General features: G+C 63.0%; 10 protein-coding genes across 10 annotated transcripts in view; 3 read left to right on the top strand and 7 right to left on the bottom strand.

Annotated features, from left to right (window-relative positions):
• The window catches only part of RHTO_00691 (uncharacterized protein), a gene marked incomplete at both ends in the record, with an annotated part of 803 nt that extends 289 nt beyond the window's left edge, over positions 1–514 (bottom strand). Inside the window, 2 exons of the mRNA XM_016414375.1 lie at positions 6–139; positions 208–514. Coding sequence (XP_016273531.1) covers positions 6–139; positions 208–514 — 441 coding nt within the window. The remainder of the gene's footprint in view (positions 1–5; positions 140–207) is intronic.
• A 765-nt stretch (positions 515–1,279) lies between these two features.
• RHTO_00692 (anucleate primary sterigmata protein A) lies at positions 1,280–7,345 on the top strand (the record flags this gene model as incomplete). Its single annotated transcript, XM_016414376.1, has 5 exons — positions 1,280–2,084; positions 2,168–6,256; positions 6,318–6,460; positions 6,516–6,996; positions 7,056–7,345. The coding sequence occupies 5 exons, from the start codon at positions 1,280–1,282 to the stop codon at positions 7,343–7,345; spliced, it is 5,808 nt and encodes a 1,935-aa protein (XP_016273532.1).
• Positions 7,346–7,967: 622 nt separating this feature from the next.
• On the top strand, positions 7,968–9,736 carry RHTO_00693 (bcl-2 associated athanogene 3-like protein; the record flags this gene model as incomplete). The annotated part of the gene is made up of 2 exons (XM_016414377.1): positions 7,968–9,108; positions 9,171–9,736. 2 exons carry the CDS (start codon positions 7,968–7,970, stop codon positions 9,734–9,736), a joined length of 1,707 nt encoding a protein of 568 aa, XP_016273533.1.
• A 354-nt stretch (positions 9,737–10,090) lies between these two features.
• RHTO_00694 (Fasciclin domain family protein) lies at positions 10,091–12,302 on the bottom strand (the record flags this gene model as incomplete). The annotated part of the gene is made up of 3 exons (XM_016414378.1): positions 10,091–10,234; positions 10,311–11,383; positions 11,468–12,302. 3 exons carry the CDS (start codon positions 12,300–12,302, stop codon positions 10,091–10,093), a joined length of 2,052 nt encoding a protein of 683 aa, XP_016273534.1.
• A 446-nt stretch (positions 12,303–12,748) lies between these two features.
• On the bottom strand, positions 12,749–13,517 carry RHTO_00695 (SH3 domain-containing protein; the record flags this gene model as incomplete). Its single annotated transcript, XM_016414379.1, has 3 exons — positions 12,749–13,175; positions 13,238–13,338; positions 13,398–13,517. 3 exons carry the CDS (start codon positions 13,515–13,517, stop codon positions 12,749–12,751), a joined length of 648 nt encoding a protein of 215 aa, XP_016273535.1.
• A 104-nt stretch (positions 13,518–13,621) lies between these two features.
• RHTO_00696 (uncharacterized protein) lies at positions 13,622–14,398 on the bottom strand (the record flags this gene model as incomplete). The annotated part of the gene is made up of 2 exons (XM_016414380.1): positions 13,622–13,955; positions 14,034–14,398. 2 exons carry the CDS (start codon positions 14,396–14,398, stop codon positions 13,622–13,624), a joined length of 699 nt encoding a protein of 232 aa, XP_016273536.1.
• Positions 14,399–14,615: 217 nt separating this feature from the next.
• On the bottom strand, positions 14,616–16,146 carry RHTO_00697 (SH3 domain-containing protein; the record flags this gene model as incomplete). Its single annotated transcript, XM_016414381.1, has 5 exons — positions 14,616–15,069; positions 15,127–15,227; positions 15,282–15,387; positions 15,445–15,831; positions 15,887–16,146. 5 exons carry the CDS (start codon positions 16,144–16,146, stop codon positions 14,616–14,618), a joined length of 1,308 nt encoding a protein of 435 aa, XP_016273537.1.
• A 158-nt stretch (positions 16,147–16,304) lies between these two features.
• Positions 16,305–18,176, top strand: RHTO_00698 (phosphatidylinositol glycan, class A, glycosyltransferase family 4 protein; the record flags this gene model as incomplete). Its single annotated transcript, XM_016414382.1, has 8 exons — positions 16,305–16,469; positions 16,531–16,904; positions 16,967–17,085; positions 17,141–17,361; positions 17,419–17,587; positions 17,647–17,827; positions 17,879–18,023; positions 18,087–18,176. 8 exons carry the CDS (start codon positions 16,305–16,307, stop codon positions 18,174–18,176), a joined length of 1,464 nt encoding a protein of 487 aa, XP_016273538.1.
• Positions 18,177–18,285: 109 nt separating this feature from the next.
• Positions 18,286–19,840, bottom strand: RHTO_00699 (Ysc84 actin-binding domain protein; the record flags this gene model as incomplete). Its single annotated transcript, XM_016414383.1, has 8 exons — positions 18,286–18,552; positions 18,612–18,623; positions 18,700–18,719; positions 18,777–18,806; positions 18,888–19,376; positions 19,435–19,510; positions 19,568–19,621; positions 19,682–19,840. 8 exons carry the CDS (start codon positions 19,838–19,840, stop codon positions 18,286–18,288), a joined length of 1,107 nt encoding a protein of 368 aa, XP_016273539.1.
• Positions 19,841–20,119: 279 nt separating this feature from the next.
• Positions 20,120–21,390, bottom strand: RHTO_00700 (Ysc84 actin-binding domain protein; the record flags this gene model as incomplete). Its single annotated transcript, XM_016414384.1, has 3 exons — positions 20,120–20,437; positions 20,501–21,169; positions 21,241–21,390. 3 exons carry the CDS (start codon positions 21,388–21,390, stop codon positions 20,120–20,122), a joined length of 1,137 nt encoding a protein of 378 aa, XP_016273540.1.
• Positions 21,391–21,548: the final 158 nt, after the last annotated feature.

The raw sequence follows: 21,548 nt of genomic DNA on the forward strand, positions 1-21,548 counted from the left end.
AAGGCGGGCATTGCTGCGAGGGGCGCAAGGGCGGCCTGCATGTGGCCCATGTGCGCTCCCATCTCGTCATGCAACCCACGGAAGCGATCATCCATGTAGCTCCTCAAGCGCAACCGCTCGAAGTGTGCGGTCGCCCATGCTGCCGGAAGCCAACACAAGGGGTCAGTTAGCATCGACCGTCGTTGAACCGGCAAGGGACACACTGACCAATCCCGGTAGCAGCCGCAATACCCACTAGTACGATGACCAGCGCCACGTATGGAGCAGTCTCCTCTGCGGCGTGCGTGAGAGTACACGAAGCAGAGCGCTTCTGGTCGACGTTCGGCGGCGACGCGCCGGCAATGGCCTTTTCGCGCGACGTGGAGGACAAGTTCGTCTCCTTCCCGACCTCGACCTCGCGGAACGAGGTGGTACTGAACGACGGAGCGAGGTAGGAGGGGGCGAGAGGCTGGTTGATGAGGAGGGGAAAGGCCAAGCGGCGGCGGGGGCCGACGTAAGAGCGGAGGACGGACATGGCGCAACACCGGTAGCGAGTTCTGTTCTACGTCTGAGCGTGTCAGACGGTGTGGTCGCAGGAGGAGGAGGAGGAGGAACTCGCGCTGTGAGCGAGCATGCTGTCGAAGCGAGGTACTTGACAACGGCTCAGGGCGGTCTGAAGGTTGTACGGTAAACCATGCGATATGCTACTGCACTTGTTCACGTTGACGGACCTGCAGCATGAGCGAGACGGCGACCCTCTCTCGTCCTGCGGCGACGGTTCACACCCAGTCCACACTCGCCCTCGCCAACTAACTTGTTTGTACTCGCAGAACGTCCGCACACGTACGCGCAAGCTCACCGTGGCAGCCACACCCGCCCGCACTGACCTCGACTCGTCCTCGACCCTCCTCGTCTCGCTCTCACTCAACTTCGCATCGCCTTCGCCGGCACCCGCTCACTCGGCGCCCTGCTTGACTGTGCCGCGCCGCACCGCACTCTCTGGCGCGCCACAACCCCCCGTCTATCCCGCTGCAGCACCTGCGCACACCTCGCGCGACTCGAGGGCTCTTTCTTTGTCCCGTCCCCGAGGTCGACCCGCAACTCCCTTCGCCGGGCCTACCAGCGCGCTCAGAGGACTGCAGTAGCGTGTAGAGGGACATTGCGCGTAGCCAGGTGCGTCTCTCCTGCCCCGAAGGATCGAGGGGACGCGCCGACTCGAAGAGGAGGTTGTTTGGGCTCGCTCACATAACTGACTTCCTTCCGCTCGTCTGCGCATCGTGCAGTCTCGCAGTCCACTACGATGGCGTCTCCACCCTCTCCAACGCACTCGACGCACTCGTTCCTCTCGGAAGACCCCTACCCCTCGCACCCTCACCTAGCCCACTCCCTGACGCCCCCTCGCTCCTCCTCCCCGCCCCTCACGCCCGCAACCCTCCTGAACCGCCTCGAATCGCTCCTCCGAGCCAAAGCAGAAGAAGTCCAACTTGCAGGCCAACTCGGCCAGGCGTTGTTGAGCCAACAACAGGAACTCGAGGCGAGGATCAGGGAGATTGCGGAGGTTTCCCGAAGGTTTGGAGTGGAAGGGGAGGGGGAAGAGAGTGATGCGAGTGGGAGTTCTTCGGGAATTGGAAGGAAGGAAGTGGGAGAGGAGACGAAGAAGAGCCTCAAGGCGCTCGAGGACGAACTCGAGGTTTGGGAGCGCTCGAATGGCGAACTGTATCAGGTCGTCGGGACTGCAGCGGCGAGGGGCGTACCTGCTCTCGAGGCGGTCCCGCTACCTTCGTCAGACGGCGGCATCCGTCGTCCACGCAGCGCATCACTCGCCAAACGCCCTTCCATGGCCGACCTCTCGTCCTCCCACGCTGCACCCTCCGTCGATCCTTCCTCCGACCGCCGAGCCCGAAACGCCCCCTCCTCGCACCGCACAGCCGACATCGAGCTCGCGACCGAGATTGGGCAGTCCCTCCTCGTCGAGGTGAGGAGGTTGCAGGCGTTGCTTGTTGAGAGGGACGAGAAGCTCAGGGTGCTGGAGGGCGAGAGGGAGGAGTGTGTGAGGGAGAGGGAGGCGGCGGAGAGTGCGAGGAGGAGCGTCGAGGAGAGTGTTGGTGCGTTCGACGCCGGTTTTTCCCTTTCTCGTCTGCCGAAGAGCCACACGCTGACGAGATTCGGCCCTCCGGTGATGGCACAGAGCGCTACAAGGAGATCAATTGGGAACTCGAGCTCGCGACGCAAGACCTCCGCACCTCGCTCACGACCGCCCAGTCCTCCCTCCAAAAGACCGAATCCGCCCTATCCCGCCAAACGAAAGACCTCGCGCACACGCGCGACGCACTCGACTCTCAGCGCCTCGAGACGGAGAGACTCGCGAAAGAGCTCGACCAGCTCAAACAGAAGCACGAGACGGACATGGCCAATATGCGCAAGGCCCAGGCTGGGTTGCAGCGCGATAAGAGCGACTTGCAGGGAACGCTCGAGGGATTGAAGAATGAGCTCAAGGGCCAGAAGAGGACGTTCCGCCGCGGTGGAGCGCTCGGTGGATCGCCCGGACCTGGGACGCCTGGGTGGCGCGGACCGAACGGCGAAGGGTTCGACGACGACGAGTTCGGCGGACCGGGAGACGACGTCTTCCGCTCTACTGCGCGTCGCAGGACAGGCGAAGGGTTCCCCTCCTCCGTCTTCGGCGAGAACGACCCGGACGCAATGTTCGGCGCGACGGGCGACTCGCCTTCCAACTCGCCTATTCGCCCTCACGGCTACGCCTCGGAAGCCGACTCGCTCCGCGCTTCGCTCGCGCACGCGCAGAGGCAGATCCAGACTCTTCGCACGAGCTTGCAGAGGGAGAAGCAGGGCAAGATGGAGTTGAGGAGGAAGTTGGTTGGGCTTGGTGGGACGGTTGGAGGGAAGGATGGGAAAGGCGAGAAGGTTTGGGGAGACGACCCGCTCGATGGGAGCGATTCGGACGAGGACGATGAAGGTCTCGCGGGCGACTTGGTCGGCACCAAGCCGAAGAAGCAGAAGCTTGCGGCGGCAGGGTACGTCACGACCGACGAGGAGGACGACGACCTGCTGGCTGTCTCGAGGACGCCCACGAGGCAGAAGGGCAACTCGCTCGTCGCGCCTCGTTCAGCTCGCGGGTCTGCCCGAGGCTCAGCGCGCGGACGAGGCTCGGCTGCTCGTCGCGGTGGCCGTGTACCGTCTCGTCTCGCCCGCGCCGCCTTCTCCGACTCGGACGACGCCGTCGAGGCCAAGTCCGCGATGGACGTCGACGACGAGGCCTCGCCCTTCCCTGCCGCCGCGCTCGGCGATGTCGACGGCGCGAGCATCTTCGAGCACCGCTTCCAAGACGAAGAGCCCTCGCCCGCCTCGACTCGCACCCGCGCCGACGACTCGTTCGATATCGACTCGCCAACTCGCGCACTCGACTCGAGCGTCCTCTCCCGCGCATCGTTTACCGCTCAGCCTCGTAGGACCGACCGTGCCGTCTCGGTCGAGACGGAAGACTCGTTCTCGATGTCGCGCGCTGGCGGACCTACGCTCGCCGACATGCTCGGCGGTTCGACCACCTCGGCGCGCCCACCTCGTCCCGCCTCGATTGGCTCGCTCGCTTCCATTCTCGGGCGGACCAGGCAGGTCTCTGTCGGTCCTGTGCCGGAAGAGGAGGACGAGGTTGTGCAGAAGACGTTCGCCGACAAGGGCACCGCGACCGACCCGATTCCGCCGCCCGAGCCTGTCGAGCGGATCGTCGAGAAGGAGGTCGAGGTCGTCCGCACTGTGGAGGTGCCCGTCGACCGGATCGTCGAGGTTCCCGTTGACCGCATCGTCGAGGTTGAGAAGCGGGTTGAAGTGCCGGTCGACCGCATCGTCGAGGTCGAGCGGATCGTCGACCGCCCCGTCGAGGTCATCAAGACGGTCGAGGTTCCCGTCGACCGGATCGTCGAGAAGCTCGTCGAGGTCGAGAAGCGCGTCGAGGTCCCTGTCGAGGTCATCAAGATCAAGGAGGTCCCGATCGAGGTCGAAAAGGTCGTCGAGCGCGAGGTCCGCATCGAGGTCCCTGTCGACCGCATCGTCGAGGTGGAGAAGCGCGTCGAGGTTCCGGTCGAGGTCATCAAGACGGTCGAGGTCGAGAAGCGGATCGAGGTCCCTGTCGACGTCGAGCGCCGAGTCGAGGTCCCCATCGAAAAGGTCGTCGAGCGCATCGTCGAGGTGCCCGTCGACGTCGTCCGCACGGTCGAGGTCGAGAAGATCAAGGAGATCCGTGTCGAAGTCCCGGTCGAACGGATCGTCGAGCGTCTCGTCGAAGTCGAGAAGCGCGTCGAGATGCCCATCGAAGTCGAGAGGATTGTCGAGCGCGTCGTCGAGGTCGAGGTGGAGAAGCGGATCGAGGTGCCCGTCGAGGTCATCAAGGAGGTCCGCGTCGAGGTTGAGAAGCGGGTCGAGGTTCCGGTCGAGGTGGAGAAGCGTGTTGAAGTGCCTGTCGAGGTGGAGAAGGTCGTCGACCGCATCGTTGAGGTCCCGGTGGATCGCATCGTCGAGGTTCCCGTCGAGCGCATCGTCGAGGTTCCCGTCGAGCGGACCGTCGAGGTCGAGCGCATTGTCGAGCGCACTGTCGAGGTCCAGGCACCCAAACCCTCGACAAAGGACGCCAACGTCCAGGCGACACCTCCCCAGCCCGCGCCTGTCTCCCTCGCCAACGCCGCTTCCCGCATGGAAGACCGCGCTCTCGCCAACCAGCCGGCTCTCTCGAAGCTCACGGCATCCTACGGCACGATTTCGCAGGGTGACCGCGACAAGACCCTCTCGTCCTTCTCGATGCTCCGTGGCTTGCGATCCGCCCCGAGCGAGTCGTCCGATGACGACGCTCGCTCCGAGTCGACCGACCGAGGCGCGCCGAGCCGCCAGACCTACTACACCGACACGGAGACGGAGGTCGACTACGAAGATGCTCGCGAGTCTCTCGGCGGCGCAGCTTCGTCTCTTGGCCGTCCCTCCTTCGACCGCCAGCCTCGCCGATCCTTCTCCGGCACCACCAATACGCGCTCGACCTCGATGCAGGACTTTGTCTCTGTCGGCTCGGGCAGGACGGGCGCGTTCGCCGACGAGGACGACAGCGAAGCCGAGGTCCTTGCTGGCGAGGACGACGACGAGACGCAGGCGTTCCGCCGGACGATCCGCGGCCGCCAAAGCGACCTCGTCTTGCCCGCCGAGCCCGAGGTCAAGACTGTCTACGTCGACAAGGTCGTTTACGTCGACAAGCCGGTCGAGATCGAGAAGCTCGTCTACGTTGATCGCGTTGTCGAGAAGCGCGTCGAGGTGCCGGTCGAGCGCATTGTCGAGGTGGAAAAGGTCGTCGAGAAGGTCGTGTACGTTGACCGCTCTGTGCCCACTCCTGCTCCGACACGAGCAGCGGAACCCGAGGACGACCTGGACGAGGCGGCTGCACGAGCTTCCGCCTTCCTTGGCGATGCCGACTCGCGCCCCGTCACGCCTTCTCCCTTCAACGATCGCTCGTACGTCGAGCTCGGCTCGGCGGCCGTCGCCGAAGGCAAGGGCAAAGAGGCCATGGGTCCTCCGCCGCTTCCATCGGCTCGCAAGGCGCGCAGCACGATCTCGCAGGCCTCGGCCAAGTCGACTCGCCAGGCGCCGCCTCCTCGTCCGACGTCTCCCCCTCCCGCCGACCTCCTCTTCCGCGCCCAGTCGCCCACGTTCGACGACGAGTACGCGCGCAGGTCCACCTTCCTCGCTCCGCCTGTTCCCGGCGCAGCGGGCCAGCACACCTTGCGGTCCCAGGCTTCCGGCTTGTCGACCGCAACTTCCACTCGCTCTGCTGCTCCTTTCGCCAACCTCAGCAAGGTCCGCCAACCCGCCTCGACCGACGTGGCTGCCACGCCCCGCAGCGTCCGCATGTCTCGCCAGCAGCTGTCCGGCACGTCTGCTCGCTCACTCTCCGAGCTCAGCATGCACAGCGACCTTGGCGCGCACCGACGCATGTCGATGGCGTCCGAGGCGACGAGCGACGGCGGCTACGACGCGCCCGGCGCTCCCTTGCCCGGCTCGACTCGCGCAGCTGGCGACTCGACAGACCCGGAAGTCATCCACGCCATCACGCAGACGATGATCGGCGAGCACTTGCACAAGTACACGCGCCGCAAGGTCGGCAAGGGCTACTCGGAGAACCGCCACCGCCGGTTCTTCTGGCTCCACCCTTACAGCCGCACGCTTTACTGGTCGGCGGTTGACCCGACGGCGCCGACTGCCTCGCAGGCCAAGTCGAAGAGCAGTGCGTAGCGCCGTCCCCCGTCTCACGCCTTCAACAAGCTGACGAGTCCTCCGCTCTACAGCCTACATCGAGAGCGTCCGCCAAGTCCTCGACCCGAACCCCTTCCCGCCCGGCCTCCATCAGCACAGCATCATCATCCGAGGTCCCGACCGCGAGTACAAGCTGACGGCGGGCACGAAGGACCGGCACGACATGTGGTTCACCGTGAATTCCGTTCTTCCGCTTCTAGCCCGCACTCCGCTCACTCTCCTTCGAACAGGCTATCAACTACCTCATCAACCGTCCCGAAGGCTCCGGCGACGCCGCCAGCACGCGCAACTCGCGCCGCGCGCCGAGCACGCCGGCGCTCAACTCGACTTCCTCGCGGAACGGCTCAAAGTCGCTGGTCGGCAACGAGTCTGGCGACTTTTTCGGCATTCCCGACAAGATCTATTCGTTCGGTGCCGCCAGCCTCTCCGAGTCGCGCTTGACGCCTAAGGCTCGCCAGTCGTCCAAAGTCTCGGTCGGTACCTTCGGCACGACCCCTCGACGACCCGAGACGGCTGCAGCGCAGTACCGCCGTCAGAGCGTCATGCTCGGGAGCCCGCGCTCGATGCGCTCGATGAGCAACTATGGCGACTTTGATGCAGCGGACGGGAGCCTCGAGGTTGTTGACCGCAACGAGCTTCCGGACATGGCGGATGAGGATGAGGACTTTGAGGGCCTCGAGAACGTCAGGGTCTGCTGCGGCGAACACGATGGTGCGTAACTTGCTCTTGAATGGAGTAGGGCAATCCGCTGACACGCTTTCGTCTCGCAGTCGGCAGCCTATCCCGCCGACACCGCAACTCGCACCACCGGCACGAGCACTCCTCCAGCGCCGACTCGCGCTCGAACACGCCCGGACCTCGCCCCCCCTCCCGCGCACGCTCCAAGTCGTCGTCGAACACGCTCGGCTCGCTCTCGCGCAAGATGGCGAGCATCTCGACTCCGCGCAAGTCGCTCAGCGGCAAGCCCGCCCTCCCTGCTCAACCGACCTCGGCTCGCCCGCTCTCTCCTCTTCCTCTTGGCGAGCGCAACGGCACTGTCGGCCGCCGCACGATTGCATAGACTCCCCCTTCGCCTTTCCCACGAGTTTGTCTATATTTCCGCCTGCTGTCACGTCTTGCCTCCAGGTTCTTGTTCCACCCGCATTGCTGAGCGTGGAATGAACCGTCTTGTCGGTAGGATCTGGCCGTTGGCGAGCTCAGAGACGAGCGAGAGTCCACTTGCAGCGGAGCGACGGGAAGTCGGGCTCAGCCTCCTTACACAGCGGCTCGCTCGCGCTAGGCTTGCATTGACAGCTCTTGTGCACGTCCAGACCCCGCTTGCACCCGCCGCCACCGCCCGCGACGCCTGCGACGCCCCTCCCTCGCCTGCTCACGTCATCAGCTCCGCCTCGCTTCGGATGGACGGGACACGGTTGGAAGGGCTTGCGCGGCCTGTATGATGAGATGAACTCGCTCTGTGTGTGCTGAGTGTGCTGTCCGAGTTGCTGGATTCGTCAGCGGGCGTGCGCGGCGCTCCACCACCCAGCACTTGCCAGAACTTGGTCGAACAGGGCGGGCCTCGGAGGGGATGACTGGTCGACCCTCCGCCTCGCTTGCTTTGCTTCTTCTTACACCTCCACTCTCCACTCTCACTCTCCACACTCTCCTACTACCGAGCCACCCTCTCACGCCACCCGCCACCCATGTTCGCCTCGTCGTACTCGCCCCTCGCCGCCTACCAGGAGCAGATCGAGTACGCCGTCTACCTCGCCGCCCAGCAGCAGGAGGAGACAGCCCACCGCCGTCGACTTCACCAGCAACGTCAGGCCGAGATGGCGTACTTCGCTGCTGCGGTCGAGCAGGAACGCCGTCGACAGCGCCGTCTCGCCATCGAACGCCTCGTCGCCGCTCAGGAGGCCGAACGTCGTCGTCGCCTGCAGGAACAGCAGGCGCAGCAGCGAGCTATCGAGGAGGCGCTCGCTTACCGCGCCGCACTCGCCGCCGAAGTCGCCCGTCGCCGCGCCGCCATCGAGGCTGCGCAGCGTGCCGCTAACATTGCGAGGGAGCAACAGCGCCGTCGTCAGGAATTCGAGCTGGAGCAGCGTCGCAGGGTGGTCGAGGCAAGACGCGCGAGGCAGCGGCAGGCGCCGCTCTCTCAGGCTCTCTTCGAGGTCTTGATCGAGTTGGCCATTCCCGCTCTCGAAGGTGAGGCGGACAAGGCTTCACAGTCTGTCGACAACACGCCTTCGGTCCCGACTCCCGCACCCCGTTCTGCCGACGAGTTCGCTCCCACCGTCGCCGTCCCTCAGCCCGCCTCCGAACCGGTTCCTTCGCCATCCTCGTCCGCGCGTGCGCCCGCGCCTGAGGAGCCCACGCCTGCCGAGCCAGTCGACGCAAATGCGGCAGCGCCTGCTGCCGAGGGGCCGACCGAAAACACCTCTGCCGCCGACCGCCAGTCCGCCCTCGACTCGATCTCCGCCCTTCGCGCCGACCTCGAGTCGCACCAGACGGCTTTCACCTCTCCCTCGGTCTTGACCTTCCAGTCCACCACCCCCGCCGACTCGACTCCCTCGACCCCTCCCCTCTCTTACGGCAAGTCCAACACGGCCTTCCTCGCATACGAAGACTACCTCGTCTCGCTCCTGAGCAAGATCGACGCGATCGAATCGCATGGCGATGAGGCAGTCAAGCAGGCGCGGAAGGAGCTTGTCAGGCGCGTTGAGAAGGAGTTGGACAGGTTGGACGAGCTGAAGGATGCGGAGTGGGAGAGGCAGAGCCAGAGGAGCTCGGCGACGGGGTCGTCTGCGCACTCGGATGATGAGGACGAGGCTGCTCAGCCGAAAGGTGCGTTCCCGCTCAGTCTCTCGCTTCGTTTGATCGGCTGCTGACTTCCTCTTCGCCAACAGCTTCGCCTGAGGCCGCCGAACAGACTGTCACACCCGCTATTGACGCCGCTGTCGAGTCCGCCGTCGACGTCGCTGCCGAACCCGCGCCCTCCGAGTCGACTCCTCCATCGACTGAACCTCCCTCCGAGCCGACCTCGACGTCTGAGCCTACCGAACCTGCGACGACCACTTCTCCCGCTTTCTCCGAAACCGACATCGTCCGCTCGTCCGCCGCTTCCGACTCCCCCGCTCCCGCCTCGACGCGCCCGTCTTCCCCTCGCCCTCGTTCGCCTACCATCACCGCCTTCGCCGGCGTCGCCCTTCCCTCTATCTTCCACGCTCCCGCACCTTCGCCTTCGACGTCGCCTGCGAATGAGGAGACGCTGGTGAGCAAGACGGGCGAGGGCGCCAAGACGGACAAGGAGGAGAAGGATGTCGTCGACGAGGTGCTCCAGCAGGCTGAGGCGGTCGACCCGGCGCCCGCTCCGCTCGATGACGAGGAACGTCCCGCTACGAAGGAGGAGAAGGAGGAGAAGGCGGACGCAGCGGCGAGCGAGGCAGACACGGAGGAGTTCGTCGTTGTCTAGCACCTTTCCTGCTGTACTCTGCTTTTGTTTTCCTGTCCATCGCTTTTAGTTGTAGCACTATCGCATCTTCTGCAACTGCTTCGTTCACTGTACTTGCGCGAACTCGCTGAGAGACCGCTCCGCCATCGAGCTTCGCAAGGTCGCGCTTTCCTCGACTTCGCGTTGACAGCGCCGCTACAACGTCAACTTGATCTTCGTTACTGACTGTGAGTGCTGCGGAGTAAGCACTGAGGACAAAATGTGGCTACAGGAAAGAAAAGGGTAAGGGCGGGACGAGTAGGTACAGGACGCAAGGCAGCGCAAGACAGAGAGAGCTGTACAGATTGATGGCTTTCTCGGACTGGGCGAGTCCGATCAGGCAAAGAGCTTGTGAACTGCCTTGGCGAGGCGACGAGCCTCGTTCTGCGCGAGCGAGACGAGGTCGTCCGAGTGCTCGTGGTCGTGGTCGTGGTATTTGTGAGGCGGGGGAGGAGGGAGGAGGAAGTCGTGGCCGAGGACCTGTGCGAACCCGTCCGGTCGTGAGCAACCGCCAGTAGCCACCGAGGAGAACGGGGAGCACAAGGGCGAAACGCACCTGGATAGCGCCCGCACGAGCAGGGACGTCCGTGAAAGCGACCTTGACCGGGTGAGGCCTCGGGATCCTACCGTGGTCGTCTCCTCCCTCGTTGCCCCAAACACGGCGAACCTCTTCCTCCTCCTTCTCCGCCGCATGGTGTCCATGATGGCCCCCATGACTGGGGAACACAATCACGTTCCTCCTAATCGGGCCTTTGCCAAAGAACGAGCGGTACGAGACGACTCCGATCTTGAGCGTCGCGTTCGGGTTGTGTTCGGTCAGGAGGGTCGGGAGGACGTAGTGCGTGATGTTTGCGCGAGGGCCGGGGTGTGGGCGTTCCGGGACGTGAGGGGGCGGGTGAGGGTGTTCGTCGGACGGGCGACGGCCGGGGAAGGGCGGGAGAGACCAGTCCGAGGGGTGGAAGACCTGGCTGTGACCTTCCGTCACCCACTCGAGCGGAACCTCGACGTCGACCTCCTCCTTGACGACATACTCGGAGGCGATAGACGAGTCGTTGTGGAGGAAGTCGGAGTAGAAGCGCAAGCCGGGGACGACATGGTACGAGAGAAGGTACTTGAGAACCCTCTTGGCGAACGGGATGGGCGAGTGCAAGAAGCCGTTGATCTTCCAGCCGAGTCGGGCAAACGCCGCGTTCGAAGGCGCAAACACCGTGAACGAGTCAAGTCCCTTCTCGGCGGCGAGTTCCTCGACGATGCCCCGGACGAAGGGCGAGCCGACAAAGTCCTCGGGAAGCTTGGTGTCGGCGTCGTTAGGCGGGAGGAGTGGCTCGTCGAGTCCGACCTTCTGAATGGCGTTCGTCAAGCCCGCAAAAGCGCCAGGAAAGACGAACAACTCGTTGAGGACGGTCCAGGGCGGGAAGAGCGGTGCCGAAACGAGGTGGATGATGCCGTTCTTGGCGATGACAGTCGGGCCGCGCTTGTGCGAGTAGACGTTGAACTTGAGCGTCGGGTGGGGGAAGGGGAAGGTCTCGAAGCCGGGGGAAACGCGAACGCGAGACTCGTCGAGGAGGGTCGGCACGGTCGAGCGGTCCACCAAGTCGTGCGAGTTCTGCGACTCGGGAATGACGTGGTCTGCGTAGAAAAGGAGTCAGCATTCGTAGCCACGGAGAAGGGAAGGAAGAAAGGATTCGAGAGGGAGGAGAAGACGAGACGCACAGGCGCCGACCACAGCGATGATCTTGCGGAAGATGCGCTTCTTCTCCTCTTTGTCCTCGTCGTCGCCGTCGGTGGATGCCGCAAGCTTGGCGAGCTTCTCAGGGCTGAACTCGTGCGAGTGGAACGGGTGCGAGCGTTCGCTCAGAGTCGCCGCAAACATGTCCTCGACCGAGCGCTCCGGCTGGCCGGCGAAACCGTGATGGTCACCGCCTCCACGACGGTGAGGCGGGGTGAGAGCCATGTCGTCGGGAGCGAGGAGCGTAATGCCGTCCTTCTCGAGGAGTTTGGCGGCGTCGGGCGAGAAGTTGACAAGCCAAGCGAGACGGTGGAGCGGGAGCTCATGGTCGTGGTCGTCGCCGCCATGCTCGCCACCGAGCGTGCGGGCATGCTTGCAAGGGCGACGAGCCGCGAGACCTTCGCGCAGCGTGCGGTCGACGAGGCGGACCTCGCCATCCTCGTGTTCCTGGTGGCGATGGAAAGACTGGTTGACAATCTCGAGAATGGTGTACTTGCTCATGTCGATGACGGGCGGCGGGAGCGGGTGAGAGGGCGGGTGAGGAGGGTGGATCCCGTCGTCCTGCGTCTTGGCGAGGTCATCCTCGAAGGCGTCGAAGGTGTCCTGCACGAGACGCTTTCCCTCGTCGACGAGGTGCTCGAGGTACTCCCTCAGAGCATCCTGGACGGCGTGAAAGTCGCTGGGTGAGAGGTCTGCGAGGGGCCGCGCAGGCTGCGGACTCGGAGTGGGGATGCGAGCGTCCTGGAGGACGAAGGGCGGGGCTGCTGCGACGAGTGTGGCTGCTGAGCTGGCCACGAGTGACCACAGTGCTGCCCTCATCGCTGTCGTCTGCGGTGTGTGAGGAGAGCGAGAGAGCCAAAGCGATGAAGTCGTCGTCTCGCAGCGAGACTCTTCGGCATCGGCGCACGCAGTGGGGGCCGCGCGCAGGGTGAAGCGATTCAAGCCATTCCGCATACACACGCTTGCAAGACTCTCCAAGGCCGTCATCTTCGCCCGCCGCTCACCAAGTCGTCGCCGCAGCCGGCCGTGCATCCGGGACGAGAAGGTCAAGCGGAACAAAGTTGCAGACTGCGAGGATGCGATGCGGTGCGTGGAGAGGCAAGACTGGATCGTTGTGATTTGGCAAGGGCGTGACGGGAAGCGGCAGAGTCGGACGGCGGGGAGAGTGAGCGTTCGAAGAAGCGGGCGAGCTGTGAGTGGAAAACTCGTCAACGACGGTCAAGCAGTCGTCAAGAGCCTAGGGACTGTGGACGCACCCAGCTGGGTCACGCTGGGCGCCGCGAGAGGATGACAAGCGAGAGGATCAGGTCGTCCATCCGCTCGACGATTGTCGACCTCCGCTGCGCCTCCTTCTGCACTTTCTCCTCCACCCGATCCAACTCCGCTGCAACCCACCCCTGCTCACTCTCCACGCTGTCAGCCACCTCCTGCAACCGATCCGCCTCATCCGCCAGCTCGTCCGTGCGCCTCTGGAGCGCGTTGTTCGCCCGCAGGAGGAGGCAGCCGCAATACTCCCGGATCGAGTTCGTGAGGCGGCGTAAGGCAAAGCGCTGCTCAATACAGTCGCGTGGTGGCCCTTCGTCGAGATTGGGAAGCTTGATGCCCGGCCGTGGCGCGCTCCATTCGGCGTTTCGGGGGCGGAGGGGATAGCCCGCGCCGTAGCGTTCGAGGGTGCGTTGACGCGGGAAGAATCTGCGCAAAGTACACAGTCAAGAAAGGCAAAGAAGTACCGTGATTAGAGAAGTCGAACGCACCCGACCAGAAGCTCTGTCGGTCTATTCTCATGCGCGGTCAAATTATAGCCAATGTCCCAATCACCATCGTTCCTCTGGAGGACCTGTATGCAATCATCGACCTGAAAGGAAACCGCTTGTTAGCGAAGGACATATAGCGCGTATCCGAGGGAACATTCACCTCAATCCGAAGCTCCTCGGGGGTCTGCGGCTCGTGCGGGCGGATCGCGAGCTCTATACCTTCGCGGTCCGGGTTCAGTCGCTCATGTTGACAAGCGTCGATGACCAAAGCCCTCTTCATCTTCGGCGAGTCCCTTCACGCCATCTCGCAGTCAGCAAGGGAAGAGGCGATCGAGAGGGACCAACGCACTCGAGAATGTACTCTTGCTACGTGACAGCAGTCCGTCAAGTCTCGGCCAGACGGCGACATGAATCGCCAATCTCGTCTGCCTCCTTGACCAGGTGTTCGAAGTCGGCTTTAACCGAACCGAGGTCGGCTTGCGAGATGGCGATACCGGCGGGCAAAGCCTCGAGGATTCCATGACCTTTGAGCTCTGACAGGGTGACCGGAAGAGCGGCTTGTTGCTCCGGGGAGAGGAAGAGCGCCAGTCGAATCCCGGTGCCTTCTCTGCTGACGATGGTTTGGTGCGGCCAGACGACGCGCCGAAGCATTTCCTCCTCGCCGTCAAGCGTCAGAGGTAGAGCCAGTGCGAGAGTTTCCATCTCGGCGTGCTTCTGCCTGTAAGTGGGCGAACAAAGGTTGTAGACGAAAGAACAGGCGAAGACGACCCTCCGAAGCAAGCGAGATGTCACGCACCCGTAGTGCGCCGAGAAAGCATTGACGTCCGCGCGATGCTGCTGGCGCTCCCTGACGACTTCCGCCGCCACCTCGTTGTGCTCGTTTAACGACTCGCAGAGTCCGAACTGCTCCTCCTCCCAGTACTCCAGCAGCGCCTCCACCTCCTCCAATTCGTCCGACAGCTTACGCAGCTTCGCCAACGCATCCTCCTGGATCTGTCGATGGAAGCTGAAATGCGCCGGAGGATTGACGGCCGTGGAAGTCGACGCGACAGGGTCGTGCGGAGAGGGGAGCGAGAACAAGAGTGAGGCGGCGTCGCGGGCGCGTCTGGCACTCCGAGTGTTGGCAGCGGGTCTATTAGGGTCTAGCATCGCGACTGTCATTCCAGCTGAGGGAGCGAGCGGGTGTGGAAGCGGCCAAGCGACGCGCGGCGATGAAGTCGCGAAGTCGGTCGCTTCGACTCTTCGTGCAGCCTCTCGCAAGCGAAAATGGCAGGACGCGGAACTCGGGAGTATGAGAAGAACGACGCGATATACGCGTTGCGATTGCGAGAAGGGTGAACATCAACAAAAAAGAAAGGTCGAGTCGGGTGAGAACGAATCACGGTCCACGGGAGAGAATGATGAGCGGAAGTATCTCGTACACGAGCTTTTGAGAGAGCTGGTGATGGCGAATTGTGTCCGCCTCGACCGCCTGGTGAAGTCGGCGATGGTTTCTGGGAAGCAGAGTCGCTTCCTCGTCGTTCTGCCGGATGTCGGCATCGAGTCCCGCAAGAACTTCACGCCAGTCTTGCCTATAGCGCACGTAGGCGAGGACGAGCCGAAGGTGCTCGGTGGCCAGTTGCTGGACGAACGAGTGAAGGACGTCGCGAAACCTGAGGTAGTGGGCGGTCGAGTCGACGGAGCGAGGCGTAGGGTGTGACGGCCGTTGGTCGGGAAGACTCTGTCGTAAGTCTGGCTGTGAAGGAAGGGATTGGAGGCAGACACCGGGACTCGACGTAGTGCTGGCTGCCAAAGGGCTCAAGACTCTGTCGATGCTCGCGCTGCGGAAGAACCTGAGGAGCGCGAGCAAGTCAGCTCGCATTACGTGAGTGATACATAAGCCGACGAACCCGATGCTTCGCTCAGATGGCCGCTCAGACTCCGCCGTGAGGTTGAAGCCGGACATCCAGCCGTCCTCGAAGCGTCTCATCACCTGGATGCGATCACCGACCTAGCCAGGAGGAGTGTAAGCATACAGTCGGCTGGTGATAATGCAACGCAGCACCTCGATGCGCAGCTCGTCATCTTGCGATGGCGCATGAGGAAGAGTCGCAGCTTGCAGAACAGCCGCCGGTCTGTGGTGGTGGACGCCGGTACGGGCCGGATATTGCCTGTAAGACAAATGGTCACCAGGGTTGCATAATGTGGCGCAAAGGTGCAGAACGTACCCGTCAGTTGGATCGGTCAGGAAAAGCACGGTGAGCCAATCGTCGTTCTCCTGAATGACAGACGCTTCTTCTTGCTCGCAAACCGAAAGGATCCGCGAGCGCTCCTTCTGCTCGGAGAGGCAATCCGCCTCGACCTGCTCCGGATCGTCGCGGCATTCGACATGCGTGAAGAGACCATCGAAGACAGGGTGCTCGCGCAGGTCGGCGATTGACTGCGGCAGGGAGTCTCGCTCGGATGGAGTGAGGTACATGAGGAACTGCGGAGGCTTGTCGGCCTCGTCCAGCTCGACGTGCTGACGGCGAAACTTCTTGGCGAACAATTCGAGCAAGCGATTCCTGAGGGTGAGCCAGTCCTGTGTCGACTCCTTGAGGACTAACAGCAAGCGTCTGTCTCCGCTCTGTCAACAGCTGGCCATGTGAAACGCGGCGCCTCCGAACGCACTGTGTCTCCTTGCGGACCTGCGGACCCAACATCGCTGCTTCGCTCTTCCTGTGGCGCACACTCTCCACCCGCTCCTGGAGGTCAAGGCGAGCCTTTCGCGTCTCCTCGAGTGCCCGCTCCGCTTCAGCCAAACCACCCTCCACCTTGTCCAACGCCCGTCGCAAGGGGTTGACCTTTGCGAGCGAGTTCTCCTGCAATTGGCGGTGGAAGCGCAGGTGTTGTCGCTCGATCGCCGCAGACGGGTTTCCTGCGCCTGGCATAGCTCACAGCAGCGTTAACACTCCTCTCGAGCAGTGAGAGGTGGTGGTCGAGGAACAAGGGAGGCGGAGTGGGGCTCGAGCGAGAACGACAACCTCATCTACCGCAAGAGGCTTGCTGGACTGAGCGAGAGTGACCGCTGGATGGCTGCGGGCAGGGAATGGACCATGGCGATACCTCCAGCGAACGTCGCGAGTCCCTTTCCTCCTCATCAACTCGCTCCCTCAACATCGCCCTCGTCAGCGACTACTTCTTTCCTAAGGTCGGCGGAGTCGAGTCGAGCATCTACAGCCTAGCACAGTCGCTAGTCAAGCGCAGCCATCGCGTGCGAGACGTTCCCTGTTCCGCTCGGCCGCGACTTGGGCGCTGACCCTCTCGTCCGACAGGTTGTCGTGATCACGCACGCCTATCCGCCTAGAAACGGCGTACGATGGCTACCGAACGGCGTCAAGGTGTACTACATTCCCGTCCAGCCCCTCCCGCCAACCCACGTCCACGCTACTCTGCCCAACTTCTTCACCGCCTTCCCCTGGATCCGGTCGATCCTGACCCGCGAGTCTATCGACGTCGTCCACGCACATGCGGCACTGAGCGCGCTCGGGATGGAGACGATCATGCACGCCCGCACGATGGGCGTCAAGGCGGTCTTTACGGATCATTCTCTCTTTGGGCTGGGCAATATGGCCGAGATCTGGGGCAACAAGATGCTCAAGGGGTGTCTGAGCGACGTCGAAGCTGTCACATGCGTCTCGCACACGAGGTACGCCAGCTCTCGCCGCGAAGCTTGATGCAGACGTGGACTAACCTCGTCTCGTCCTGTAGCAAGGAGAACACCGTCCTGCGCGGCGCGCTCAACCCCTCCCTCGTTCACGTCATCCCGAACGCCGTCGTCGTTTCGCAGTTCAGGCCGGCTGAACCTGTTCCTCCTGTACCCGACATCCGTGAGCGGCTTCCCAGCTGGAACGCCTGACATCGCTGACTCATTAGCTCGTGCAGTCACCATCGTCTGCATCAGCCGCCTCGTCTACCGCAAGGGCATCGACCTCCTCATTGCCGCCCTGCCGAAAGTCTGCGCTCTCCACTCAGACGTGCGATTCCTGATCGGCGGCGACGGACCCAAGATTGTCGAGCTCGACCAGATGCGCGATAAGTACCAGACGCTCCTGCGGGACCGCGTCGAGCTGCTCGGAGCTGTCAAGCACGAGGACGTGCGAGAGGTGCGCTTACGTTTCGCTCCCTTTTTCCGCTGAGCGATCTAATGCCTTTCCTCCCAGCTCCTCTCGCGCGCGCAAATCTTCCTCAACCCCTCGCTCACCGAAGCGTTCGGTATCGGCATCCTTGAAGCCGCCTGCGCCGGCTTGTTCGTCGTATCGACCCGAGTAGGCGGCGTACCGGAAGTCTTGCCGCCTGGTCTCGTGGAGTTCGCCGAGCCTGATGTCGACGGTGCGTACTCCAAAATCTGTACTGCACTCGTGAGTATCACTGAAACCCCGCTCGCGCAGACCTCGTCCGAGCCATCTCGCGCGCAATCACCCACGTCCGATCCGGCTCGCACGACCCGCTGCTGGCGCACGAACAGCTCCGCCAAGTGTACTCCTGGACGGACGTCGCTGAACGTACCGAGCGTGTCTATTACCACGCCATGAGCGTGCCGCGAGTACCGGTCGTCGAGCGGTTGAGGAGGTGCGTTAGTTCACTTTCGCTTTGCAGGGTCGAGCTGACGGGTTGGGATAGGTACTACGGGACCGGAGCTGTTTTCGGCAAGATCATGTGCATCATCATCATCGTCGACTACATCCTTCTCGCCATTATGGATTACTTCAGCCCGCGCGACAAGATCGACCGGGCGCCCAAGTTTGACCTCGAGCGGTGGAAGCGGGTGCGTTCGCCTTCCGCGCCTCAAGCCCGCATGCTGAGGCGCTGAGTCGACTAATGCCCGCAGATCTGCCGTGAAGAGCTCGAGAAGGAGAGGGAGGCGGACGCGCGAGAAGCGCGAGAGGCGGACTTGTCGGGCGGCGGGAGCGATATCTAGCAGTGCAGGACACGTATATCTAGCAACAAAAAAGTCTATGGAAACCGCAAATGAGGGGGGTATAGGAAAGTCTTGTCGTAACGATATGCAACTCGCCTCCGTGACCGCATCACCGCAGGAAGCGCTTCTTGTCCCTCTCCTCCTTCTGCCTCCTCCACTCCTCCTCTTCTTCCTCCCTCGAGAGCTGGTCAGGCGTAGGCGGCAACTTGAGCGTCTCGCCCTCCTCCAAATCGATCACCGACCCGTCTTCCCACGGCAGGACTTCCTCAAACTCGTTCTCGTCGCCGTGCGCGCGTTGGGCGGAACCGGACTCGGCGGCGTCGATGGCGTCGAGGAGGGTTTCGGCTTCTCGGGGGATGCGGGTGCGGCCGGTCAGCTGCGGGACGAGAAAGGGTGAGTGGGTTGACGGGCTGAGATGGGCAGCAAAGCACGCACAATGTCCTTTTGCTGTTATTCGTTAAGGGTAGATCAAAGTCAGTGAGTTAGTGGGAGTCAGAGGAACGGCAGCGCAGACGGCACGAACCTTGACGCCAGGCCAGAAGTCTGCAAGCGAGAGATGTCAGCGACAAGCAGGACAGAACAGCAGCGTCCGTAACGCACACACTCGTTCGTTCTCGTCGAATCGACACACTGGGTTGTGGAAAACGGAGGAAGGAGGAAGCGGACGGCGTCAGTCGACGCCGATTTAGGGGGGAGGGAAGCGCCACGCACGGAACGCCTGTCCGACCAACTCGACTCCCGCATACAGTCCGCGTGTCCGGATGTAGCTCAGCACAGGCTGCCTGTCGGTCCCAACCTCGACACTCGCGCCCGACCCGTACGGTCCCGCCGCAACCGCAATCTCCGAGCCGATCGTCACCTTGGCCTGGGACGAGAACGAGTCGACGGCTTCTTGGGTCCGCAGAACGAGGATGCAATCGAAGAGGTCGAGGCCGGCCATGAAGCCGACCGTGAGATTGTTGGGTGAGATGAACGACGGGGCGGACCAGGTTCCGTCTTCCAACCGCGCAACGATGACGCCGCTCCCTCCCGCTCCGCCAAAGGGAAAAATCCCATTCCGCAACGAGCTGAAGATGACGAGGCCTTTGGCGCTGCGGAGGATCTTGGCGGGAATCTTGCGCATCACTTTGCGCTGAATCTTCTGGCCGGTCTTTTCGTCCTTCTTCTCGACTTTGACGCCGACGCCGTCGACTGTGAAGGCTGTGGGCAAAGGTGTCAGTAAGTTGGAGGGAGTGAAGGCGATAAAAGCGGCGCGCACATCTGATTATCCGCGCCGCCTTCTCCATCTCCTGCGGCCCGTCTCCCGTCGTAGGCCAGAACCGCTCGGCACCCACCTGCGATGAACGAGAAGGTCAGCACGGTCGGTGAAACGAAAGCGAAGGAGAACGAACCCGCTCAGCAATCCCGTTCGCGCGTCCGCCCACCGAGTCCGAGATTGCGATGCCCTGCCCGCCATACTGTCAGCTCACGGGATACCTAGCCACGCTTACGACCCCGCTACGCACTTTCACCACCGCCGTCGTCCCCCAGCTATTCCCCTTCCGTTTCATCCATTGCCCCCAAGTCTCCTTCGCCGGCGGCAGGTTCGGGTCGACAGACTTTTTGGGCGGTATCAGGCGCTTCGGCGGTGCAGGGTGCGAGACGAGCGGCGGTGTTGAAGCCATGAATCAGCTTCGGGATGAAAGGGAGCGAGGTGGGTCGAACGAGCGAGTGAGGGAGTGTCGGTGTGCGTGTGCGTGTGCACGTGTAACAGAGTTTGTGCGAGTCTATAGCGAGCTGTACGAGTCCCCAGCGAGAGTGTGAGCGAGCGAGGCGGTGGCAGCTGCGAAGTTCCGCCGTGCGCCGTTCGCCGAGGACAGTGGGACAGGGGAACTCGACCTTTGCTCTCTTGTACTCGCTTGTAATAAGTAGATAGCATACCGATAAACCTTACGACGGACTATCTACGACGAGCGAGGCGGCAGAACAGGCGGAGCTGTCGAGGGTTCTCCAACCTCTCCTCGAGCTGGCAATGACGGCGTCGAACCCTGCTTGAGCTCCTCTGCCTGCTCCCGTCCCATCCCCACCTGCCCCTGCTCCTGCTGCATTCCCTGGCCCATTGCCTGATCAGTCACAGGCGTCGCACCCGCATCCTTCGTCTCGAAAGGCTGGGCAAACTCGTACTCCGCGCCGTGCTGTCGTTGCGCAAAGCCGGTCTCGGCGTCTCGTAGGGCTTCGTAGAACGGTGTAGCGCTTGCGGTAGGACGGAAGTGGCCGGTGAGCTGTCGAGGGACAAGCGTCAGCGAAAGAGGTTGAGAAGCGAGGGAAGGAGGACGCGGACGCACGATGTCGCGCTGCGTTACACCCTTACAGCCATACTCCCGTTCGTTCTCATCGAAGCGACACAAGTACGCCGACGCGACCGCCTCAGCACCGATGTACGCACCCCTCGAGCGCATGTACGAAATGACCGGTTTGCGATCCGTCCCAGCGTCCGCCAGCGCGCCCGCTCCATACGGTCCTGCCGTCACAGCCAGCTGTCCACCGAGCGTGATCTTGTGGCTGTAGAAAGTCTGCAACGCTTCGTCCGTGTTGACGACCAGGACTGCCTCGAAGATGTCGACGCCGAGCATGAGGCCGCCCGTGATGGTCGCTGGTGCGATACAAGAGGGTGCGGACCAGCTCCCGTCCGGTAGGCGAGCGACGATGAGGCCTGACCCGCCTGCACCGCCGAGCGGAGCGATCCCACTCCGCATCGACGAATAGACGCAAACCGCCTTTGCCTCGCGCAAGACCGCCGCGGGGATCTTCACGAACACCTTTCCCTGCGTTTTCAATCCCGTCTTCGGCTCGGCTTTTTGCTCGACTCCATCGACAGTGAAAGCGCGCAGAATTCGCGTGCACTTGAGGACTTCTTCGGCAAAGTCGTGAGACGTTGGCCACCAACGCTCGCCGCCGACTTTCTCGGTCCAGTCGTTTGCGTAAGGGCCGATCTTGTCGCTGATGACGATGGCCTGCCGCAAACGAAGACGAGGGTCAGGCCGAGAAGACGAGCAGGGGAGAGAGGCAGAGGAAAGGAACGAACCTTATCAAACGCCTTCATTCCCCATGTCGAACTCTTTGCCTTCATCCGCGCCTTCCATCCCTGCTTCTCGCCGTCTGGAGGTGCGGCAGAGGGTGAAGCCGAGGTTGAGGGAGTCGTTCGGCGAGGGGGAGGAAGCGGTGCGCTGGACATGCGGGCGGTCGCGGGTCGGTAGATAGGGGTAGCAGGAGATACACGTGCACGCGACGAGGCAAGGAAAGAACCGCAGACGTTGTGAGAGGGTCGAGGGAAAGCAGCGAACGGGCCGAGGTGGTGAAGGAGCGAGGCGGTGCACAGCCGGAGAGCGAGCG

This window comes from Rhodotorula toruloides (genome assembly GCF_000320785.1).
Source record: "Rhodotorula toruloides NP11 unplaced genomic scaffold Scaffold10, whole genome shotgun sequence".
Lineage (NCBI taxonomy): Eukaryota > Fungi > Basidiomycota > Microbotryomycetes > Sporidiobolales > Sporidiobolaceae > Rhodotorula > Rhodotorula toruloides.